This window comes from Hippocampus guttulatus, chromosome 17, assembly GCF_054856545.1.
Source record: "Hippocampus guttulatus isolate MCC_2025c chromosome 17, RoL_Hgut_1.0, whole genome shotgun sequence".
Taxonomy (NCBI): Eukaryota; Metazoa; Chordata; class Actinopteri; order Syngnathiformes; family Syngnathidae; genus Hippocampus; species Hippocampus guttulatus.
In genome coordinates, this window is record NC_141277.1 from 2,295,239 (window position 1) to 2,321,100 (window position 25,862).

At 45.8% G+C, this 25,862-nt stretch overlaps 1 protein-coding gene across 1 annotated transcript; it reads left to right on the plus strand.

Moving 5' to 3' along the window:
• The first annotated feature begins 460 nt into the window (after positions 1-460).
• Positions 461-25,626, plus strand: onecut2 (one cut homeobox 2). The gene is made up of 2 exons (XM_086134780.1): positions 461-2,247; positions 16,898-25,626. The coding sequence occupies exons 1-2, from the start codon at positions 1,047-1,049 to the stop codon at positions 17,185-17,187; spliced, it is 1,491 nt and encodes a 496-aa protein (XP_085990906.1). The 5' UTR covers positions 461-1,046; the 3' UTR covers positions 17,188-25,626.
• Positions 25,627-25,862: the final 236 nt, after the last annotated feature.

Here is a 25,862-nt window from a genome sequence, read left to right on the forward strand (position 1 = left end):
GACTATCTATATATTTTTTTCCATTTACTGTACACTAACTGCCTTAGGCCTGCACTCTGATCTAGAGAAAGATCAAAATGTCTGCCTTGGCACAGATAATTACATTTTGACTGACACTGTTTCCAAGGTATTTCTGTGTATTGTTAATGATTGTGGTTTGCAGTGTTGCGTGGTAAATTCATGCAAATTAAAAAAAACAAAAAACAATCCCGATGTTGCAACGCAGTCCCTCACCACTGCAACCTTTCATGAGCTTTGTTTCTCTTGTAAAGTAGGATTTGCGTACAGCTCTTGTATTTGATTCTGATTCAATGTTTTCGTGTGACCAACAAGTGTAGCTACTTTTAACATGGGTAGCTCGGATAGAAGCAACTGATAAACAGGAATGGTGGACTAAAGCTTTATAATGGAAATGAGCATACGATTTAAAATAGAATTGAAATATTTATTATGTTTTGTGCGGTGTGAACACCCTCGTATAGTGTAATTAATTTACTTTTCTGCACGTTTCATCCGTACTATTGAAAAAACGAAGCGAGTTAACTTATTTACCCCACCCGGATCATCACCGAGGACAATATTGCATTCACAGGGGGTTGTGCACGTCCCGCCCACTATGTCCTCGAACGTATCTTGACTGGTTACGTTTCCGGTCAGTCAGAAAAGGGTGCCGCCCCATTTAAGATCTGTTCATTTCCACTCCTCCCTTCGGCAGCAGGTTGGGTTGAGCGGTCCACAAGGGGACCGTGGACAGCTCCCGTCTGAGGAGCAGAGCACCACAGGAGGAGGAGAGGGCTGGACATGGGGGAGCCACCGCACAGGCCCGTATGATCGAGATCAACACGATTTGGATGTGCAGCCACCGGGGAAGAGAAACACAAAGAGAGCAGAGCGGAGAGGCCATCGGAGGACGGGGAAGAGAAGCGAGGAAGTGAAGGGAAGAGGGGGATACGGCTCCTGACCCATCCCGGCGCATCAGGGCGGAGAGAAGAGGAGCGAAGAAGGAGAAATATTTCCGCTCGACCTGATGGACTGACGACAGATGAATGAAGACTGCCTACACTAACGCCTATCGATGCCTGGCCAAGGACCTGGACGCGTACGCCATGAATCCGGACATGACAATGGACGGCATCGGCAGCCTGCACGGCGGGGTGGCGGTGAGCTCCGTGGCCCCTGACGTGGAGCTGATGAGCGGCCACAGCCCTCACCACGGCCGCGGGAGCTCCTCGGGGGCGGTGGGGGGCCACGGGGCGGCGGCAGCGGCTGCCCTGCGGATACACCAGGACCTGGCCGCCGCTGCCGCGTCATCCCGCTCGGCCATGGTGTCCGGCATGGCCAGCATACTGGACGGCAGCGGGGAGTACCGTCCGGATCTGTCCCTGCCGCTGCACCACGCCATGAGCGTGCCCTGCGACACGTCCTCTCCCGGGATGGGGATGAGCGGCACTTACACCACCTTAACCCCGCTGCAGCCGCTCCCCCCCATCTCCACCGTGTCCGACAAGTTCCATCACCACCACCACCACCATCACCAGCGGCTTTCCGGCAACGTCAGCGGCAGCTTCACTCTGATGCGCGACGAGCGTGGGCTGCCGGGCATGAACAACCTGTACAACCCCTACCACAAGGATCCCATGTCCGGGATGGGTCAGAGTCTCTCCCCGGTGCTCGGTAACGGCCTGGGCTCTCTGCACAACACCCAGCAGGGTCTCCACAACTACGGCGCCACGACGCACGGAGGTCACGACAAGATGCTCAACTTCGACCCCACCGCCTCTATGCTCACCAGAGGGGAGCACCACCAGCACCGAGGCCTCGGCGGCCCGCCGGGCGGCATCGTGCCGCACCTGAACGGGATGCACCACCCGGGACATGCGGTGTCGTCGGCGGGACAGCACCCCCACCCTCACCTCCACTCTCCGTCCCATGGGCCCGTGTTGGCTTCCACCAGGGAAAGACCGCCCTCCTCCTCCGGGACGCAGGGGGGCAACAGTTCGGGGCAGCTGGAGGAGATCAACACCAAGGAGGTGGCGCAGAGGATCACGGCCGAGCTGAAAAGGTACAGCATTCCCCAGGCCATCTTCGCCCAGAGGGTCCTGTGTCGCTCCCAGGGGACCCTGTCGGACCTGCTGCGGAACCCCAAACCCTGGAGTAAACTAAAGTCGGGCAGGGAGACCTTCAGGCGGATGTGGAAGTGGCTGCAGGAGCCTGAGTTCCAGAGGATGTCGGCTCTCCGATTGGCAGGTACCTCGTTTTCTGAATGTGCTCTGCTTTGCGCGAGAATTGAGCAAAACATAAATCCGCGACTTCTTTTTTTCCGAATACCGTCAAAATACGGTCGATGCGTTTGGCCGGGTTCTGTGCACACGTGTCGCCGATGAGGGGGAAAAAAAAGAAACAAGAGCGATCTCGTGAAACCGTTCAATGTAGTTTGAATCACACGCCATTATGTTTACCATTATTGATCAACAAAAAGGCGATCGATGGGGAATGACCAGGTCAGAGGATTTCCCTCCAAACACACCGTTCAACTCACAATATGTCCCCACCGAAGACACGCTCGCACTAAATGACAGTGCACCGTCGTCGTTGAAAAGTCTATTCGAGCGATTTGTTGCTTACTATAAGATTGAGCCACGCTTGATTCAATCGTTGAGCGGCCACTGTATTACTTTAGTTGAGTGGGCTAGATAAATGGGGTGGGGGGGGGGGGGGTGTTATCGAAACAAATTCGGCTTGCTTGAGGGGCTCAGGAGGTTGTGACAGAAAGGTTGCCAATTCAATTGGTCTGGGGCCCCCTCTAGTGAGGAACCTGGTTTGTGTCCCAACAACAATCTCCCCCCCCCCCCCCCCCCCATTGTCTACAGGGGACAACCACAGCAGCAGGGACCCTATAAAAGGTTCAAGTTTTTTTTTATTGTGGTTTTTTTTTTCTGTGTTCATTTTTTCGTTTTAAGATGTTGTTGGAGAGGCGTGAGCATGGTGGCGAAATGTACCAAAAGGAGCATTAAGTGATATTGCTGAGGTTTAGTTGTGCTGTACAAGCAGTTTTCTGATGTTCACTCAGTGAAGGCAAGGTTTATTTCACCTTTCTCTTCAAAAAAGCACATTTGTTTTTGTAGTCATAAAATAGTGTTGGGTTACTGAGTGGAAAACACATAAATGAGAATTAGTTTTGCATCTAACGATGACTTACTTCTTCAACCATGTAGAGTAAAAAAAGCAACGCTGCACATGTATTTTCATTTTATTTGAGCTCATTTTAGTGCGTTGTATTTTTTTATGACCAGCAAAAAAAAAAAAAGAAAAAAAAGATCGAAATATTTGAAAGAGAGTTATGGATTTCAGTTGAATAAAGTAAAGAATGCATTCAGCAATAAATCTGATTGAAGAAAAAATGCTAAAGTCATTAAAGGAATGTGGGGAGGAAAATTGTTTGATTTCAAGTCATTGGTGGATGTGGTGATCTGCAGTTAAATAGAAATTTTGATTTGTAGTCAGGATGGACATTTGTCAAATGCTAACGCTCTTAAAATATTTTGGGTTTTCAAATGATGTTACTCTCTGTTAGGGTATGATTAGGTTAAAAAAAATGTAAAGTAAAAAGTATGGCTTGCTTAAATAATCCGTGTGGTACAAGAACCCAAAACAGTTTAAATAAGGCTTGTTGTTCAATCCAAAACAATCAGTTGTGGGATTTATTTTTTGATTGCTTTCAATTGTAGTGGCTAGTATTTAGAATTTGGCAAGCATAACTTACACGGATTCAATTTTAAATTAGATGATGGTATTCCAGTTATTTGTGCTGTACTTCGTAGTGGTTTGCTCACATCAACTGATTCAATTGGCCTGCCAACAAATACATCTCTCACGATTAAAAGGAAAAATTCAATCGATCCATTTTTATTTAACTTTAAAAAAAAAAAAAGAACCGTGACTTGTGCTTTGCAAAACTAAAATGCAGTGTGGAATATCAAGGTCTATTTGAAGTGTATTTTTTTGGGGGGGGGATATGCATTTTTTCCCTCCGATAATATGAATCAAGGTTTCAAAACACAACGGTTTTAGGATTGTGGTGGCAGTTTTTGTTGAGCTTTATAACATGACCATTATGTTCTACTTTTGTGTGTGTGTGTGTGTGTGTGTGTGCGTGTATATAGATGTATGCCGTTTGTGCTCAAGCTCTGACAGATGAGATTATCTCTGCACAATTGCACTGTTCTTTGATTCCTCCATTTCTGTCCATCGACCCGATGGCAGGGGTCGCTTGGTTTTGACGGCTGTTGTTTGATTATATAGATTAACAGGAAATGCCTTCCGTGAAGGAGGGGGTGTTGGGGCCATGCGCTTTCATGCCATGTGTGTTAAAAATCGGCAGTATGCAGACACACACTGGCCAGCATCCTGCTGTCTTGTGGCGCTTGTTTTGCTTTGCCTCTTGACTTTTGCATGCGCAACATGCTCGCTGTGGTTATTTGTTCAACATCTGCAATTCACTCCCGGATTCTTGCTTTCTCATCAGAAAATGTCAGCACACAAGAGCAATTGTGCCATCCTTCCTTGAAGTGAGTGGATTGTTATTGTCGTGGTCGGTATTTTTCCCCAATGACATTTTCCGAACTCTAAAAAAGCCGTCAGGTGAATGACCCCGTAAGTCAAGGAAAACATGCTCGATTGCAAACAGCATATGAAATGGCCACACTCCTCTCCTTTATTTCTCACCTGTTCCTTCCCCTTTTATTATTATTACGTAGCTACGGTGACCGCGACAATCTAATTCATTTGACAATCACGGCATGTTGTTTGTGTTTAAAAAAAAACAAAACAAAACAGTACAGCACCTATACATGTGTGGAACTTCCAACGACTGAATATCGTTGAAGGAGGTGATCAGCTGTGGTCATCGGAGTGCGAAGATTATGTATGTGGCCGCGCAGGGATGACAATCGTTATTTCATTGCACTCGCTCTTCGCCAATATGACTTTTTGAACTGACTATGGCACAACAGGGAGCTGCAAATCCTCCATCAACAATGCTACAGCCAGCTCATAGAGCTCGGGTCAAAGGTTAGAGCTGCAACATGCGGATATTAGCTGTGGTAAATGTGGCCGTGGGTTGGGGGGGGGGGGTACTTTGAAGCCTTTCTTCATCTTTTCAAAATAAATATTGCTACCAGTTTGACTGTTGTGTATAAAAGCAGTGTAGTCCCTTGGAACAGGGGTCAAGAGCCACTCCTGTGCATCCACACTGTTCGTGCCGTCACAATTCCCTTGCTGAAGATACCGAAACTCAAAGTTGACCGGGAGTCAGCGAAGCTACTTCATTATTTCATGACCGCTAGCTTTGTCATTTGGATGTACAGGTAAAAAAAAAAAAGGTTTTGTTGAATTTGCTCCATTTTATTTTGTGCAACCACTGACGAAATAAAATGGAGTCATTTCAACGCATCATTTTTTTCAGTGTAGTTATCAAGCGCCCTATTTCCGTGCCCCGTGCAATTCTAGTGCAAAGTGCTCTGTGCTCGTTGGTGGAGTTTTCTTCTTTTGGTCTCTTCGTCGACGCCGCAGGTAGAAAACAGCGTTCGCGCCATTGTGGGAGTGACGACAGCCTAACTACCTCGACCCATTCCCTTCTAATTCCGCACAGCGGAGGCGCGCACACCGTCTTTGATGTTGCGTAAGCAGAAATAGACTCGCTAGAGTCCATGCAAAAGAGCGGAGCACGTAAAACACTTTTGTATGGGACTGCAAGAAGATCTCCATTGTCAGATGACGTAAAGTTGACTGCTGTAGCCTTCCACATTTAATCGTGCGTACACGTGTGACATCCGCCCTCCACACTCCGCCACACATATCCGCGCAGGTCAGAATCTGTCGGCATCAAAGCCACCAAAATCACTTTAAGTCACCTGCGCCATAACTTAGACCAGCTTTCACCTGGTCTAAAATCTAGCATACTTTTAATCACCAAATCGTCACCGTACGCCATGTCAAAGAAAATGCCCACGGTCCGCCGGCAACACCCAGGATGACATAGTGCGACAAAATAGGACCCCCAAAAATGTTGGGCAATTACAACCACACAAAAAAATGCCTTGTGGAGTTGTAGCACGCCGGCCAAAGAGGAACAGCTTTTATTTTGGTGCAGCTATGGGAATTTATCTTCATGACTTGAATCAATCTACATGAAGTGCAAGGGAACTCTCGAAACTTCAAGCTCAAGAACGAATGAATCCAACTCTAATCATTGGCATGTCAATTTAGTTTGGTGTCAAGCCCCGCCCATCGAAGCTACGAAATGGTGACTTAATTGATACGAAAACGCGTCCGAAGGGGAGTCTATGGGGCCTTTTCTGATGGTTGGCAAACGCTCCAAGGTTCAGCCTTGAAATGTGTCCCGAACGTTACCTCTTTGCTTCGTCCTATCTGTTTCTCCCTCTCATTCTCTCTTTTTTGGGGGGTTGGGGGAGGGGGGATATTATGTGATTGTCAGGGGAATCGAACACAAGAGCAGAGGCAGCAGCAGCCCGATGAATTATTGATGGGAATCTCGGCGTGACCCTCCTCGGTCTGCTCACTTCACTTCTTCTTCACCTCACAGCCGGGTTAACCAGGCAAAATGGAGGGAGGGAACAAAAGGGGGAGGGGGAGAAGTGTGGAGCCCATTGTTTGGTTGGAGGATGCTGCCCGTGACGCCCAATGAATTATGGATGAAAAGAAAACGATCCACAAATCAGTGTTAGAATACAAGCGAGCTCATATTTCCGGAGAAACCGTTCCATCGGTACGACCGTTGTGCAACTAATCAGCGATGGCATTGACAACGAAGAAAAAAAAACACAAAGCAAAATGGGATGGCATGGATGACTAATGCCGTCATAGGATGAGCTCACATTTGTTCATCTGGGATGACGTTGGAACTGTTAGGTCAGCGGATACACTGGCCCCGATTCACTAATATGTTCATAAGACTTGAGAAATGACGCACGTGGAGGCATGAAAGTGTGAACGAGATAAGTCCGGTCCTTTTGGTCAAATTGCAATGCAAATCCGAATGATCAGACTCTGAATCGTTTCCATTTGGCGTGTCCAGCTGCGAGCAGATTCGGTGCATTATTAATGAGCTGGACTCTGCTGTACGGCACGGCAATTACCAGCAGTTACTCTCCGTGTGTTTTTGCGGCGACGTATCGTACAGACTCCGCGAATACAGAGCGCCTCTGATTTCAGGTTCTCTCCTTTGGACCTGCTGCATATTCGCCGTGTGGCTATTGATCCATAATCATGGATTTTTGGCTGCTTGGAGCGCGAGCTTTGCAATGTGTCCGTTTGCGATGGTTTCAACAGAAGATGTTGTCGTGTTGGCTTGTTGTTTACAAAGCGCCAGCACAACACCGTATACTCTTTCGCTTAAAGGGAAGAAGAACATAAATAATTGTACGCACATGACATCGCGGCAACATGTCTTGTGATTGCTTGTCCAGGATTGTCAGGATTGAGAGTTATATTGTTGTGTGATGACAGAGGCGACCGCATCGCAATGTAATCGACTGCTCTGGAGCACGTGTGCAGCGGCTCCCTAGGTTGGTACGGTAGCGGCTTTTAAATGGAGTCATTTTGTTCCCTCCGAATTGGATGATGGTCATTCGTGCATTCAGAATAACGACATATCAATATAATGCATTTACATCATCAGATATTCTTTATCATCATTAGATTTCGTTGGATGCGAGTTGCCTTTTAAAGACCGGGTCATTGAGCAGATGAAGTCGTATCCTTCAACAATCCGCTGAGTCAGATTGCTAAATGTGACGGCGGAATTGAAAACTGTCGGCAGTTGTTTGTTTACATTCAAAATCGGATCGTTGCAAATTGGAGAGACGTCATGTCAGATCACTTGTCATTGGCGTCCTCATACCGGAACCTTCTATCTCGATTCTCTCTTTCGTGGCAGCTGCGGTTGTTGTGCAAGTGCCCTAGAAATAAAATTTCAACCTACAAAGAAACGTCTGTCCGGTTGCGTGCATTCACAAAGACGATTGAAAGTGGTTCAAGACAAGTGCAAGTCCAGGTGTTTTTTTGTTGTTGTTGTTTTCTGCGGAGGTAACTAACATGGGATTAGGGTGACGAGGATTGATGCTTCCTTGACATTTGTTCCCATTCTTTCGAGAACTGCCTTTTATCACCTTGACCAGGTCGCTTTTTTTTTTCTCCTTTCAAACCGCGTCTCCTCTCATCCGTCCGATAAAGCGAAGGCAGCCGAGGTGTTTGCGGGATGCAGGCTTTGATTGGCATCCGACCTGTGATGACAGCCTTGACTGCTTTCTTGATCGCCTCGGGATAAAAGGCGGGTTTTACTCTGTCCGGCAGGGTACTGACTTTAGAAAACGACAGTCAATCAAACTGTAGGGATGCAGCACAAGAGATCAAATTGCTGTGCGATTCCACATAAAGTGGGAGACCGGTTGTCCCCCCCCCCCACCCGACATCAGCAAGTGGCCTTTGAAGGTCTTTGCTTTGTGGCTGTTGTTGCTTTTTCACCTTTTGAGTGAAAGGCAAACAGAACCACAAAATTCAGGCCGCTGCGCTCATGTTTTCTTTTCACCAAATATTTCACCGGCGGTGGTAAACACAAGCATGAAAATAATCCAGCAGCTCATCAATATCTTAAAAGTGTCAACATCGGCCTCGCTCCTTCTCACTAGCGGCAACCTTCACGGCGGCGTGGCATATCACAGCCGCCGTGCGGTGATTTATTCGATTTCGACCGTCCTCGGCATTTATGGAGGTGTTGGAGTGGTACAAGTGTTGCCCGGCTCAACAGAGCAGCGATGAGAAGAAAATGGCCCCGTCTCGGCTTTATTAAAGCGGTCAAATCAAACGTGACATCTGCCGAGCGCTCGTCCAATCCACGCAAACAGCAGCGGGAAAGAAATAAGAGCGGCGCGAACACAATGCTCCTCCACGAGTAGAAATCAGATCTTCGGTAGCCCCGGTGTCCACACTTTTCTTCCGACGGCTCGGTTGGATGAGTGCGGCGCGGCGCGGCGCGGACGGACTTGAGTCCTGATGTCAACACTTTTTGGAATGAACAAAATGGAGGTTGTGAGCTCGGCGCTCTCTCTCTCCCTCCCCTCACAAATAGCACTCACTCAACTCGGAGGAAATGGAAAGTGGAATGAATGGAAAATACTACAAACAGAGATTTGTCATCCATGCATGTCATTTCAAAGCACAAACTACATCCTTGAGTGGCGAATGAAAATTGTGAACGGATGCAACAATCAAAAGCCTGCAGTCGGCTCAACTGCAAAACATCCACATTTTATTCTGGGCTGACATGATGACATTTCATCCAAACTTTTCCAAACATAACATAGCGTCCATAATATTAGGGAGATCTTATTTGTGTATTTCCTGTAAAATGGACGTTAGAAAGAGATTTGACGAGATTACAACTCAAACAGTGGCCATTGTGGTTCGTGATGATGTCGCAAAACCAACAAGCAGAGACTTCGGACAACCGCTCGCCAACCAAACTTTATGTTCCCGCTTTGTCCGTTCTTTTCTCTTTGTTGTCGCTCAAAAATGCTCCGCCTTGCCCTCAACTTTCCTCCGGTTCATTAGTATTGGCATCGCAGCGTGGCTGAAATAATTCTGTCTGCGGGTGTAATGAATAAAGACAGGCGGCACGGAGGTGTCCGTCTCTGGACGGGCATTATGGCGAAAGACAAACAGCGCTGAGAGAAATCAAAGGACAACTAAAACCCTGGCGGTATTCGACCTCGTGTTGGAAAACATTGCGCAACAACGAGATTAAAAGAGGTGAACACGATTGGATATCAGGGTAAAAATAAAACGTACGAGATACGACATACGAGACCGCCGAGTGTAGGCGATATAGTTCACGATGACTAATCATGTTAATCGGCAGATTGTCATCGCGTGGTTAGCTTAGCGTCACGGAGAGTCGAGAGTTGAGGGTTGGAATCTCGGCTCAGCTCGATTTGACATGTTCTGCCCATGCAGGTGCTCCAGTTTCCTTCAACATGGAGAGAAAAAAAAACGCAAATTGAAGACTCCCACTCTTTGTAGATGTGAATGGCCGTTTGTTTATATGTGCTCTGCTACTAGCTGGCAACAAGTCCAGAGTCTGATGTCAACTGGGTTCCGCTCCAGCCCCCCCCCCCCCCCCCCCCCCGCGACCCCAATGAGGACAAGTGATCTAGAACGAGGATGAATCATCTAATCGGCATTCGGTGAAAAATAGATCGGTTGTCGTTTGATAGCTCTGGTCTGCGTGTTGCCTCAGCGGCCTGCAAATGTGCTGATGTGCGTCTGTAGTGGATCAATGCTCAGCTGATGCTCTGATACTGACACCAAACAGCAACGTTTGTTGTCTCTGCTCCGCTTTATTTAGATATTCTGTGTGTGTGTGTGTGTGTGTGCGTGCGTGTGTGCGCGTGTGCGCGTTCGATCGGGAAGCAGCAGTTGGGGCTGGGCCCGTGCGTTGGGGTGCATGTATGCGGATCGATGGCAGTAATCCAGAGCAGATTAAAAGAGCATTAATACTGGCAACGATAAGGTAAACGCTACGGACCGAGATCTTCATTGATCTGTAGGAACCTGATCTGGACTGGTTCCTGGAAGAGAACGGAAGGCAGTGAGTGGGGGAGGAGGTGGGGTGGGGTTAAGGCTGACAAACCGTTTGTATTCCACCGAGAGTTTTCATGATTCGGAAATGAATTTTAATGACAGCTGGACCTTCCATGTGTAGAATCGTCCGCCATGACATTTTGATACAATGCGGTGCCGTTTGTCTTGACTTAAAGCGCCTAGCAAAAAAATGAATTAAAATTCTTTTGGGGGGGGGCTGCAATGGATTCTTGGAATGTCAATTAATTTCAATTCCGAATATTGATTTCATAAAGTGAGACATTAGCGTGGTGACGAAAGACATTCAATTTACAGAGCAAGGCACCGCTCATCTGTCTCTGCCCCAAATACTTCCCGAATTGAAGATGCCCTCGAAAAACGGAGCAAAAAATTTCGCAGCAAATTCCCCCGACTTTTAATACTGCTGTTAAAACAAATGTTTATCGTAAATTGAACGAACGTTTATTGCCCTTTGGAATATTTCCGCGACCTGAATGAATCTGGGACCAAATTGTAAAGGCCCTTCGGCGGGATGCAGCGCATTCCTAAACATTCGGTGCGTTTGTCAAAGCGGCCGTCGGTATTTTCGCTCGTCCGAAATGACCCCGCAGGCGATACAACAAAGTCCATGCATGCGACTTGCATAATTGTGCAGATGTTGATACTCGACGAGAGTGTGTTTATGTCAAAAGAGTGTATTGCGACAGAGCTAATATTGATAGCGTCCAATGTCTGGATTCAGCATGTATGTTGAAGTTCACTGTTGGCCAGCATCATTCACTGCTAGTTTGTGCCTAGCATGTTCTGACCCCCCCCCCCCCCCCCATGTCATTTTATTTTGTTACTATTGTCCAGATCACAACAGTGTATAGTTCATATTGGACTTAATCCTCAATTTTTTTTTCTTGCGATTCTGAAGTAGATAGGATTTACAGAACAACCCCCCCCCCCCCCCCCCCCCCCCCGAGAGTGTTTCTTCAGATGACCCGAAGGCTTATCATTGTCTCTGCTGGTGCTGATAAGTCAACAGCAAACCTGATCATAAGGCGAGACAATGAAGAACTCTGGCAGGTTAGCTACCCCCCCCCACCGAACCCCCCTTCATATTTGGTGGTAAAAGCATTAAAAGGAGCTCTCGTTTGATGTGCATTAGACTTATGAGACTGGGTGCAATCCTCTTCTATTTGATTGTCCCACATAACTGGATTCATTTCCTTGATACCGTCTGTTATTGGATTCAAGTTTTAGATGAGATGGATCGGATCCAATTGTAGATATTGCAGCCTTTAAATAGGTTGACAGGTTACCGGGAGGGAGTCGCCGGAGATGTGCGTCCATCCGCTCGCTCTCCGGCCATCATTGCGCCAATCGGCGCGCTCCACATTAGACTTCCCTGTTTCACTACATCATCGATAGAATTAAAAAGACGTCAGATTCGTGTGACTTGAAGTATTTTCCCCTGCGACGGGCGTTTTTGCACCTGACGGACAAGCAAATCTGATCGACTTGGGTGAGCTGGCACAGAACAAAGTGGAGACGAGCACGGCGGCTCACGGCTCGCTAGGATTGTCCCTCGATAGCCGCCCGAGCTCCTCTTGATCAATCATCAATAACAATCCCTAACAATCTATTGATTGCAGAATATTATCTTTCTGCCCGTGTTTGCTCTCTGCTGTGTGCTGCGAGACAGGCCGCCGGTGGCTTCGGGAAGCCAAAAACAGAGCTGATAAGGACGAGTACGGAGAAGCCGGTTAACTCATCATCTATTAGCCGAGCGTGTCTATGGGTGTGTGCGCGCGTGCGTGTGTGTGTGTGCGTCTGTGTATACATGTGTGACTAAACACTGGCTCCCTTTGACTTATCCTCACTGTCAACATTTAGAAAGTCAAGGTTAGTGAATGTTTTCCCCGAAGCCCGAGAGACTCGCCTGGAAATTCAAACTTTCCGTAATTTGGAGCCTCGTTACTCATTCTGGGGCCATTGTCTTATCGTGTCTTCAGGATGGATGGATGGATGGAGAGATGTGTATGACACGGTTTTCCGTCACGGGGGCTCATTTGCTGGGAATGCCCGCATGTCCCAAAACGGTGCGTTGAACTATTGGGCAGCAAATGTGCAAACGGTGAAACGCATTTCTGACGCACAGCTGAAAACGACGCGGCGCCGTAAACAAACTCGGATCACCGACTCATCAAATGAGTCACATTACAAGCTTCCTACTTCAGACGTGACTTTTTGAGAGCAAACAGTGCGAGGGGACAAAAACTTCTTTTAATTGTTCAAGTGACAACATTTAGCCTCCGGAAGAGGGGCTTTATTTGAAGCGAGCTGCCGCGCCGACTCAATCTTCTCGAAACATGAAACCAGTGTACTTATTGCGAAATATTTGATTTTGAAAACAGACGGGATTCTCTGTGTGACATCCGCCTCACACTCATATTAAACCCACAAACTAACAAAATGAATAAAAAAAATAAAATTAAAAAAAAAAAACCCTATTTGGAAAATTTCTTTGCAACAGGGAAATGGACCAGTGATGAAACACACTCGGAGCACATTCACACCATTAATGTTATGCTGATATTGATCTCCAATCAGTTACACTAATGATTAAGTGCTTCGGCCGCTAAGTGTATTGAATAGCGCTGATGTAATTCCATATTTTTCTTTACATTAGAAACGTCTTTAAGCAACGGGTGATTACACTTTTAGTGCTCCTGTGGGGATTTCCACCGGTAGGACACTCGATGTGGAATTGATCTCAAACAAGTATTCACACGCGTGCGCATGTGTGTGTGTTTACATCAACAGAAAAGAATGCTCGGTGTGACGTCATTAATAAAATCAAGGTGTACAACCTTCGCCGCCGTTTCCGCCACGGGCGACAAAAATCGTATGACATCACAACAGGAGGGTAACGCCCACTATTGAACAAAACAAATTAGAACAGCAACTATTTTCCCCCCCTTCTTCCCTTTGAGTCCCAGGAGTGGAAAAAAGGTTTCGTTAAACAGACTTTGACGCCCCCCCACTACTGCATAGAAATGAAGATTCCGGTCACCAATAAATGGGCTTCTGTGTGTCCTGCGGTGGTCACCCAATTGTAACATGCCTCCCAAAAATGGTGCCGCTCATAGAACGGCGTACATCACAACAAATGGACCTGAGCCGCCGTCCTGCTTGGTGGAAATATCATGTCCTGGATTCAATCCCTTGACCAGACTTATGTTTTTCGGAGCGCTCCTCTTCCAACTACAGTGCGCCGCGGAGACCGAGAGAGCATTTCCGTTTGTCAAAACGGAAAGAGGAAATGATCACAGAGCATTAGGCGCAACCGCACACACTCGCACACACACACTCGGGGCTATTATATAGCGTTGTTTGCTAAGTGCTAAAATATTGCACAGCTTCATATAAATCGGCTACAACGCATATGTTTTGTCTGAAAGGAGGAAGAATCATCTTTATTTGTCCTGCACGCGCAACATTTATGCCACCAAGGATCCAGGATCGATTATGTAGCGTACCGGTAGTTGTGAAATTCACTGGGTCGTCTTTTGACCACAACTAGACTTCAGAAATAGATAATAGACCGAGTGGACTCAAATGTCAATTCATCGCGGTAATATTTGGAAGCAAACGGAGTCACGTGTGGCAAGCTGCTGACAAAAGATTGAACAAAATCATCATTCAGCTCTGCTGGCTCCTGATGGGAGTGTTTGGATGTGCCGAAACGTGGCGCCACACTCCAGCAGTGAAATGTATGTTGAAGGACGACTTTACTACTTACCCTGCACTTACATGCCCTCGCTGTAATGGATACCAGGCATAAGTGGTAATGGTGCAATTAAAAAAAAAAAAGATACAGAGTGCACGAAGAGGCAAGCCTTGGTGAAAGGAAAAAAAAAGAGGGATGAAGCCAGTCAGAGCGATAGGAGGGGCAGAAAGATGAGGAAGAGGCAAGAAGGGGGGGGGGGGGGGGGGGGGGGGGGGGGTGATGCGAGCAGGCCCGAAGAAGTAAAACGATAGAGGCGGCGAAGGAGGATGGGCACAAGACAATGGCGCAGGGAGCTAATGGAGACAAAAGAGTGCTGAGGAAAGCAAAACTGAAGGAGGGAGAAAAGATCAGAGATGACACACACACACACACACGAGTTTTTATCCCATTAGAACCACCAATGCACGCGCGTCTTCCACAAAGCAGTCCCTTTTTTTGAAGTATCTGCCCCCCGCCCCATTTATCTGTTAGGTGCATTCGTTGGAATGATGTTGCTGATGGCAGCGATGGGGCAAATTGTGGCTTCGAAGTTCATGTCGAGAAGTCGGCAAAGTAGATATCGCTCATCATATGCCTGTATGCAATGAAATACGATGCTGTTATCATTCAGTAGCTTCTTTCATTCCAATTCCCGAATTTATTTTGTTACTCCAAGCACATTTTTAAGCCTTTTGGGGACAGCGGCTACTACAGTGAACGGCTTGTTGTGTTATCAGGGTATCATCGTTGTTGCATGAAAGGGTTTATGTCAGATTGCTATTTTTGTGTTTTTTTTTGAAACGGTGGCAAAAGTGTTTACCGGTAGTCTGAGTCTCACAAGTAAAAATTAAATAAGACAAATAATTTATAACCACACAACCATGACTGGGGGGGAAGGTTTTTGCGTTCGAAAAAGTAATTTGAAATGAAATTTGGGCGTCTTCCTAATTGGATGCTAATGTGCCTATAAAATACACCAAACAGATAAAAGGCCCACCCACCAACTGAGAGGTAAACGGGCACAAATGACAAAACGCATCCCGTTAATTTAGCGCCTCTTTAATCATCTACCGTGTTGACTGGATGCTTTCTTTTCTTCTGTTTTTCTCCTCCTCTTCCGGGCTTGTTGTTCCACTCTGTCCATGTCGACACGTCTGCTTTCCATCCGCATTTCTCTTTACAGTAACGGTGTCAATAAAAAGAACATTTGGTCGGCCTGCACTCTGCTGTTTGTTGTTTTGCGAGCCACTCTGAACACTTGACTCAAGTGCTTCAGATGAGGCTTGGTCAACAATCTGCTTTCCAAGCTGCCATCTGCAGTATCTGATCATTGTGTTTTTGATGAGGGGGTGAGGGTTTATTTTTTTATTTTTAATGTTTTTTTTTTTTTTTTTTATGCGTCATAATAAAGTGCAAAGACCAAAAGGAAAAACTTGACAGACCATCCATTTTTCTAGAGCTTCGAAACAGGAGTTGCATTATTACCTTTACATATTTAACTAAAGGAACAATAAGTCAACTGTACCGAAAGGCTGTCTCGAAAAACATTTAAGAAGAAGAACGACAACAACAACAAAGAAAAAGTTTGAGTCCACATCATCCAAGTATTGTGTCAGTTCATCGGTGCTGTCACTCGGTCTCAGTCTTATCGGTTTGTCGAGTCTCGGAGTCGCATGGGGACAACGAGAAATGGCCTCGAAAGAGTCGACGCCTCAACAAGTGCGTTCCTACATCGACGCTGATTGTTCCTTGAGGAAGAAAGAATCGACTGCTCTCATCATCACGCGAGGCCGAATCATTCTGACAGACCAAAATTGATTGCGGCATAACTCATCAGAGGATTCTTAGAATGGCGTTACGACGATAGCGCACGGGCAACGATATCCGAGACCACGGAGGTCAACTTATCCAAAATGATTGCCGATACTGCCTGCACTTATGGACGCGTTTAGCGTTTATTGATCCTATTGATCCCGTCTCACCTATAAAGAAGACGCCCCCCACCCCCATCCCACCCCTTTACACTCACCAACTGCTTGATTCTCAACCCCTCCCCCTTGTTCTCAGAGCGGTAAACCCCTTTTGAATAATATCATTGCGCATTTGATCCTCACTGTAACCCCGATCAGAGGGTGGTGGGGGGGGGGGGGTGGTGGTGATTGAATCACTCAAGCGTGCGCCTTGTTCATTGATGGCAGCGGTTGTGTTTGTGTGTGTGTGTGTGTGTGTGTGTCTGAGTGATTGCGATGTCTCTCCTTTTACATTTGGCACTTCACTTTAGCGCCCCCCCCCCCCGTTAAAAGTGCTGCGGAGCTGCTTTTGATTAAGCGACGGCAAGCAGGAAGCAGGAGATACATTCGAATGGCTCATGGGCGAGAACCCTCTTCCGCACGCCGCCGTGACAGGATGCGAGAACACAAAAAGAGCGGGCAACGCTAACATTGTGCCTGTCTTGTCTCGTTTGCCATTTATCGGCTGCAGCGTGCAAGCGGAAGGAGCAGGACACGGCGAAGGAGCGCAACAACACACCAAAGAAATCCCGGTTGGTCTTCACCGACCTGCAGAGGCGAACGCTGCTGGCCATCTTCAAAGAAAACAAGCGGCCTTCCAAAGAGATGCAGCTCACCATCTCGCAGCAGCTGGGCCTCGAACTCACCACCGTCAGCAATTTCTTCATGAACGCCCGACGCCGGAGTCTGGACAAATGGACAGACGACGGAGCCAGCCCCGGCGCCCAATCTTCAGCGTCCAGCACTTGTACCAAAGCGTGATGATCGGCGGCGGGGTTGGTGACGGGGATGAGAGGGGTAGGACGGGGGGTGGCTAAAGGGCGGGAGTGAGGGGGGGGGGGGTGCGAGGTGAAGGGCGCCGGTCCAGGTTTAGCCTGATCCAAACCGGGAAAAGCAAACCTTTTACGTTACTTTGTTTTGTTTGTCTGTTTGTCAAAGGTGACAAATTGAGAGAGGGGCTGCTCACTGTGACGACTTGTACCCAAAACCGCCTTTTGCAAACTCATCACAAATCCATTCCTAGAAGCTGAAGGCTAAGCTCTGTCGGAGAGCAAAACTATACTTAAAAATAAAATAGAAAAAAAAGAAAAAAAAAGGCTTCACCGCTGGTGTCTCATTTGGGACAACACGAGCCTAAATACCAAAGACGAGAGGACAATATATGTTTTCTATTATGCAATATAAGCTAGGAACCAACCGCCGGACTATCCAACGAAAGCTTTATGACTACAGAATGTGCAAAGAATGACCGGACATTTCGTCCGATGTCCAAAACCGAGGTTACTTCTCACCAAAACCAAAGAGTACGCAATGAAAACATCAAATTCCATTCTTCTTATTTATTGATTTATTTATGTTTGGCACCGAGTCATAGAAATTCACATTCTGACGTCACCCTTCGAGTTCAATTCCAGCGACGGAAAAGTCATTTGCCTTCGGGAACGGCGTCGCAACGCATGCTATCGTTTTGAACTTGACGAGCGTCGCCATCGAGCTCCGATCTTAACCAAAGACCACAAAGGAGGCGTAGAAGTCGTCAATTCTGCACGTTAGGAAATGGCTTGACAACGGAAGCACAAACACACACTTGGCCAGGACCCTCCGCAGGCACATCAACCTTCATCACAGTCTGAGCCGATATGAACAACTGCAAGTTTGCCCCCCCCCCCCGACCCCCCCCCCCCCCCCACAGCCCCCCGCCCCTCCAGCGGGGTCCGGTGAATCCGAATGCGTACGAGTCATGCGAGCACAATGTTGAAGCACATTTGTTTTGCAATAGAACCGGGGCTCTCTGCCAAGCCGAGTGGTTTTTCGCATCTTAGAAAACTCAGGATGCCATTTTTCTAAACAGTGGCTGAAATCCACTCTGCGCTCTCGCCGTCACGCGCCGCCGTCTGCTGTATAAGTTGCACGCTCACGCGTCATCCCACGCGGCTTTTCGTCCTTTCCCAAATGCGTTGCCCGAATGTGCAACCCGACAGAAACGTGACCAAGCTTAACCGACATCCTCCAGTTGACCCCGATTTTGAGTCGCCACATCCGGCCAGTGCTTTTGTATTCCAGCATTGGCAGAATCTTCAACTGGGAGAAACGATTTCCACTACTAGAAACTTGAAAGTGAGAAAAAAAAAATTCTTATTGCGGAACAGTTTACCCATACCCGCCCGCCCAAGTGTGATGGCCTTTAACGATCAGAAAAGTTGAGGGAGAGCAAAGATTGCCATACTCGGTCTTCCTTTTTGGTTCGAATCTTGTAATCGGCCATTTTTGGACCGCCTTCGAACCACCGCAAAGAGCGACAGCAACGACCATTTGATCCCGCGGGGGACGGACTGCCCAGGCGAATCAGGGCCTTTGTAATAGTTAAAGAGGACAATCCAAAGACGATGTCTGGAAAGTCCGTCTCCCGCAGAGGATCTCGAGTGAGAGGACGTGCCGTCGCGCTTCAAACAAATCGGGTTGATCAAGACTCCATCGTCCGATGTCAACATTTGTTTGCGGCACGTACCGTTACCAAAATACGGCGCGCCCTTATACCATCACTGTGACGGGAATACCAACACCTCAACCGCCATCACCTCCTACTATGTTCTTAATCACCTCATCAATCATCTCTCACGTGAGCTATCAAACCAAAAAAAAAAACAAAAAAACAAATAGCAACCGAACCAAAGCAAAGGCGCCAGTCAGCAGCCCCTGCTCCTGTAGAAACCCCAGGCCGGGTCCGAGCCTGGTTAGAAGCAAGCCAAAGGCTTAGGATTGGAAAAGAAAAAAAAAGGACACTGAGACTTTTTCTATTTATTGACAAATCGAAACCAAAGAAAACCCTTTTTCTGCACCTAACTGTTCCAACAAATGGACTGGAGATGGAAGAGTATTACTACCAAAAAAAAACAAACCAAAAATATTTGGGGGAGAAAACAAAAATCAAAAAGAGTGGATTCAGTGACGTCAAGGATAGAGGACGACGCTGTGAGGATGAGGAGGGATGACATCACAAGAGAGGAGGAATAGCTTTGTTCTGGCAGAAGGCAAGTCAAGCCGCGGCCAAGTTGGGGACTGAAAAAGGGAAAAACCACACGGGGGGAGGGAGGGGTGGGCGGGAGAAAGGAAGCGGAGGACGCCGTGGTCAGTGTTCTTCCCTCCGGCCTGCAAATGTCCGAACATTCATGTGTCTCTCACGGTTGAAGAGTGTCTTTAACGTGTGCCTATGCAGTTTTTCAGCGTAAAAAAATGGTTAAACGAACAACAGAAACCTCAGCTAACAAACCAAAGATTCACTGTTAACGCCAGAAGCAGTTCTCCTCCTCTTGTAACAGCCCAACCTCGGCTAAGCAGCGCGCGTGCGCCAGTCACACGGTGTGCTTTGGGTTTCCCTTCCGTGTACTGTGATACTTTTCAACAAGGCCGACATCGTTTCTGTCTCGTGTTCACATGATATCCACTCAAGTTTGCTAATCTTCCGGAACTGCTAGCTTGCCAGCGAGTAGTTGGCTTTCTTTGCCACCTACTGACGCAACAAGCTGTCTATTCACACAACCAATTTGAATCAACGCTAGGTGAGAAAGCTATCTAGCCATTAGCCTTAGCCGTTAGCTTCTCCGCAAGGCGAGTCTACCTCCGAGCTTCCCGGGCTTCAGTGCAGAGAATGTTAATTAATTGCTGCCATTTTGTTCTTGATACATTTGAGCAGGAGGCAGTTCATTCAGTCACAGTTAAAAAAAAAAAAAAAAAGGCTAACACCACTTGTTAAAAAAACTACAATGCTTCCGTCTTCGGTGTTTCGCTTCCATCCAGTCCAACACGAAACATTCATGTTTCTGCTGACTGATTTCTTGAGCTTCCTAAAGCAAGAAGAGTGACAGCATATAGTTTTGTGAGATGTACACTTCATACCAAAGACTCTTTGCTGTGCCAGCACAACTGACTACTACTCTCCTCCGCCCGTTTCTAATTTGACTCAATTACACCAGGAAATCGCCCCAAAACGTTGCGAGTCAGATTTCATTGTTGATTAGCATAACTAGCTTGCACAAAAGCCCACCACGCCGCCTTGGAGAGAGACAAAGTAGCTTGGAACAGGCGCGTCGAGCGTGTTCTTTAAGAGGAGGGGAACTCTGCTGCAACAACAACAACAACAAATGAAACCAAAACCCAATTTCCACATCATAAACACACACTGAGAGAAACTGCTCAAATATCGGTCAAATAGCTTTATCCTTGATTTTTCTCTCTTTCTGTATGTGAAGCTTCTAGTCCAAAGAGATGCCCCCACCCACTGAGCCCTCCAATCCCTGTTGACAATACCCAATGGAGGGGTGTTGTTTATGGAGCCGGGGGTGGCGGCCATTTTCCATTCTCACTTGCAATTCTGTCTGGATGTAATACAGGCGAAACCAAAAAGAAAAGAAAAGGAAAAAAAAGGGGGGGGGGGGGTATGAAACCGAATACGTTCCAAAGAGGATTCCATTGCTTGTTTGCTCCAAGTACTTAAAAATGATTGCCAATAATTTTGTCTAGTATTACATTCCTACTTAGGATTTTTTTTAATTTAATTCTAATTTATTCTAATTTAAGCGAACAAATTGTGTTGCCAAATCTCCCACTGAACCCTTCCCCCTTTTGATGAAGATTAGCTTTGCCAAAGTTTACATTGTATGTTCCTTTTTCCTTTCTGTTTAATGCTGTATTTATTTGTAAAGTGTTTAGAACACTCTAGGTTTGTACTTGATGATAATTTAATGATATTTGATTAGGTGTAATTGTTTTCAATGAATATTTATGTATTTAAGAATGTTAGTGGCATCAAAGATGCAGTGATAATGCCAGGCCTATTAATTTATTAGCTTTACTTTGAAAAGAAAAATGAACAAAGAAAACCAACCCAAAAAAAAAAAATCAAAGGCAATGTGCTTTTATGAATGCTTAGACTTAATGACAGAACAATGTAGGAATGTTAAACTAGACTTACATCTGAATGTCCACTCATGCTTTCAGTGTTTGCTTTTTTGTTTGTTTTTGTTGTCGTGGGGATGATGTTTCATTTTTGAACATAAAAAAAAAAACGGGAAAAAAAATACCAAGGCTCAGAACAAAGCCAACAAATGACGAGCGCTGCATCTCTCTTTGTTCCCGCTAATTTAGTGTTGAAATTGTTCTTTTCATTTGTTTGAATTCTGCTGACCATTGTTGCATAAGCAGTGACTTTCGGCTGATATTCCAGATTTGGGGGTGGGGGGGGGGATCAAGTGAAGCGCGGGCCACACATTGACGTAAAACTGAACGACCAAAGATAACTGGAATCCTTGAGAGAGGCAAATAAACTGTGTGTGTTTACATCCATGCAGATCATACCCTGGTTTAGGACTTCTTCTTACATTTGTTATCGTATTAAAATGATGGTTTTCTCAACGATGCCGCCTATTTTCCACAACAAAATGACGTTTTTTTTGTGGGGGGTAACTACGTATTTTACAAAGAAGCCATGCCGAAAAGAAAATGCATTCTTTTTTTCGGAGATCAGTGGCACGTTTTGCGTTGCTGTCGCAAAGTATGCAGATTGAAGGACAGTCTGTGTTTATGTTTATTTTGTCTACTTTTAAATCCATTATTGCAGCTCAAATTTAAATAAATAAATAAAATTGTACCCGGTGCCATATGACAAAAGGGATCAAACGTCAATGTGATTCAAATTCATCAGGAAAATCAACATTGGAAACAAAACAATATTCTTTTCTGAGATTCTGTGCAAAATCGAATCCACACTGGAGCTTATCCGATTTATCGTTAAGGGATGTGATGCTAACACACTCCGGTTCCACTTTGTTACCTTCATCCGCGTGCGGGTGTGCCGGAATGCAAATGCACGGACTCATCATGTTGTCTCGTTCTCGAGAAAAAGTCGCTTGAAGCAGGACCTGCATCCAGGAATGATTTTGTGTCAAAAGAAAGCAATGTCTAGTTCGGCAGTGAAGTTTAGTTGAGTCAGAGCCAGACTTAAGTTTCCATTTGTCCTTTTGATCATCTTGATGAAACCAAAGATAGCAAATGTTTTTTTTTTCTTCTTCTTCTTCAGTGCCATCTGCGTGTAGCTCCGCTCTTGCTTTTGCGAAAGTAGGCTAATGCTTATGTATGGATGGATGGATGCATTTATTTATTTATTTTTCACCTCCACCGTTTTTTGGCCTTTACATGGTCTTTGTTCTTCACATGAGACCCAGTCCAAAGAGACGACGTGAATGAGGCGGGCATTTATTGTCCTGTTTTATTTATTTATTTATTTTTAAAACATGATTTATGATATGGACATTCTCTTTTGTTTCATATTAGGCTCCCTGACAAAACGTACAAGGAGAGGGCTATTTCTTTTCTTTCTCACTCAGAAATGTAGAGAAGGCGCACCAACACAAATGACATTGGGGGAAAAAAAAAAAAACAATAAATGAAAATAAGCGGTTGCGATAACGGCTGGAACGTGAATCGCTGACATTTTTCAGTCCAAAAAAATTAAAACCAAGTCGTTGATGTCACCCATCATCCTGACTCCCGGTATTGAAATACAAGGACGTTACGCTCCATGACGATCGGCGCAAACGTCTTCAGACACCCTTCATCATCACAGAATTGATCAATTGAATCTTAATTCTTTTTCCTATCAAGTATTAAAAAAAAATTAAAAAGGAACACAGTAAGAGTGAATGAAGGAAACATGACTGAAAATTTGTGTTGTGGAATAAAATGATGATCAAACGTAAAGGTGACAATTTGAGAATTAGGTTTGTTCTACTCCATGTATAAAAGACCAAAAAAAAAAAAAAATTCAATAAAGACATCACAATGGTCTTATCCACGAACATGTGATTCTGGTCTCATTACTGCATGTGCCAAAAATATGCAGCCAGAGATTCTTGCTTTGGATGTCTTGGGCTTTTTCCAAATACATACTGGCCAAGAAAAAACATTTTTTTCCCAAGATGGGAGAAAGGGATGCTTCACGCCTGTATGTCACTTGCAGTTAAATGTTTACATGCGGTCATTCATAAAAATGGCAACTTCATTATTGTTCATGTACATTTAATAACTTAAAAGAAAACGATAAAAAAAAATAATATAGCTGGCCGCCATGTTGAACTTTGGACTAGATTGCTCAATGATATCAAGCTAATGGTCTTTTGGTGGCACAAAATACACTTTGGAAAACAAGTGGGACCGCAAAGTGACCCAAGCCAAGTTTCTCTTTCTTCCTCTTTTTATTTTTGAGTAGTCTGGATACCCTGTGACACAATGCTGACTCCCACAGGTCAATCATAGTGTCACGCCATGTTTGGCAGGAGACGGATCGTTAGTAGTCGTGCGCTGCTTTGGACTTTAAAAATCGCTGCTACTTTAACGCAAAGCCATGGATTGTTATTTTATGAGTACCTTCTTCCCCTGCAATTTCCACAGATTCTGACAACCTCAAAAGTATTGCCAATTTTTCCCGCACCTTTTTTTTTTGTAATCCACTTCACCATCAGTCTATTTTTTTTCTTTTGCTTTATTGTCCCACCACGGCTTTCTTCCATCGCTGTAATCATCCGAGCATGTACCTCCCCTCATCAATCCACCTCATCACTTTTCACCTTTACACCCCCCCCTCCTCCTCCGCTCTCCTTTTAATCACTCCATGCACTCCTTCTCCCCTCCCGCTGTTGCCAAGGAAACGGCGGGCCATTGGGTTGCTGTTAAATCTGGTGACATTGTCTTTCTATTACCTTTGGGTCAGATGCCTGATAAAGAGGACAAAGCGTGGGAAAGCGAAGAGAGACAGCGGTTTAAACGTTTGCAAAACGCCGCCGTCTCAATTCGTACAACTTGCGGTGACGAAAGAGCCGGAGGGAAAAATGTTTACTGCGGCAAATAAATATGACTCTCACGGCTGTAAGTACACCGATAAGAAATCTGCAGGGATCAAAACAGCGTCTCGGGCAGATGTGCCATAAAGCGGCACCATTGTGGAGATGTTCTTCTCTTGTTGATTCCATCAGAGAGAAGTTGATTAAGCCCCGCGGGGGGGCCTGAGATATCATCAGATTGTGCTGAATCCCGCCCCCTCCCCGAAAGTGACAGAGATGGAGTCAGAAATGATTGCAAGGGGAAACTAATGATGGCAATGATACCAAAACCGACACTCCCTGCCCCCTTAGTTCTATAATCCTGAACGAGATAATGAGAAAAAAACAAATGAATGTTTATAAAACTGGCACATTTACAGTCGTATTGCGGTTTGAATTTGCATTTGTTTTTCAGATCAGTGGTGACTTCTTTTGGGCCCGGATCATCTCATTTAATGGAGTCTAATGTTGTCGTCACTGAGTGCAAATGAGGAGGGAGTGTGGGTGCTCCCCTTGCCGCCTCTTAAGATACGAATGTGTGGCTGCTCTCCGGCCCTGACAAAGGCCATTCTCCTCTTGCCAACTTGTTTTTGGCCGCGGCTTTTTCAGCTACAATCTTCAGCACCTGGCCTCCCTAATCCGGATTTGGTTTAGATGAAATAATAAAATTCCAAATATCGCACCAGTTATGTTAATGATGAGTGGCAACAGTGACAACACCACATGCAAGGGCAGAAGGCAGCGAAACTGTGACGGGCAACGCAAACCAACACTACTCCGCTGCCTTGATTTTTGTTGATCCGTCCTCTGTGTTCTTCAAAAGGTTTTTCTTATTCTTTTTTCCCCCCAACTTCATACGTCTCTCCCTTTTCTCTGCAGAAATCAATGGTCATTCTCTCAATAGGAGGTCACGGGGGTTGGCCTTACAGTTTTTCAATTACAAGCAGCTGCCGTCACCGCGCAATACACACTCACGTGCCCGTGAACACATACACCTGAGCCACATGGCTAGTGGACAGAGTAAATGGAGCAAAGACAAAAGCGATTTGGGTGGTGAAGATGCAAGAAAGCGAAATAAGGGAAAATGACGAAGTATATCAAAAATGTTTAGCGTTCAAATGGAATAGAACTTGATGTCACGAGCTCTACTTATAGGCACTTAGCTCTGTGTCCGAGGAACCGTTGTGTGTGACTTCCTGTGAAATGTGTTCAACTGTGGTCCCTGAGGGCAAAGAGGAGGTAACAGTCTTGTCCTGGGATGTATGGGTGCATTTGTTATCCCGCAGTTTTAATATACTGCAATTGTTAACTTGAATGTAATCACCCAAGTGGTCGTTTTTTTCGGCAAAAAACGCCTTACTATACATGGTCGTTTTTTTCGGCAAAAAACGCCTTACTATACATGGTCGTTTTTTTTCGGCAAAAAACGCCTTACTATATATACTATGTCGTTTTTTTCGGCTCAAAAACGCCTTACTATACTATGTCGTTTTATTCGGCTCCAAAACGCCTTACTATACTATGTCGTTTTTTTCGGCTCAAAAACGCCTTACTATACCATGT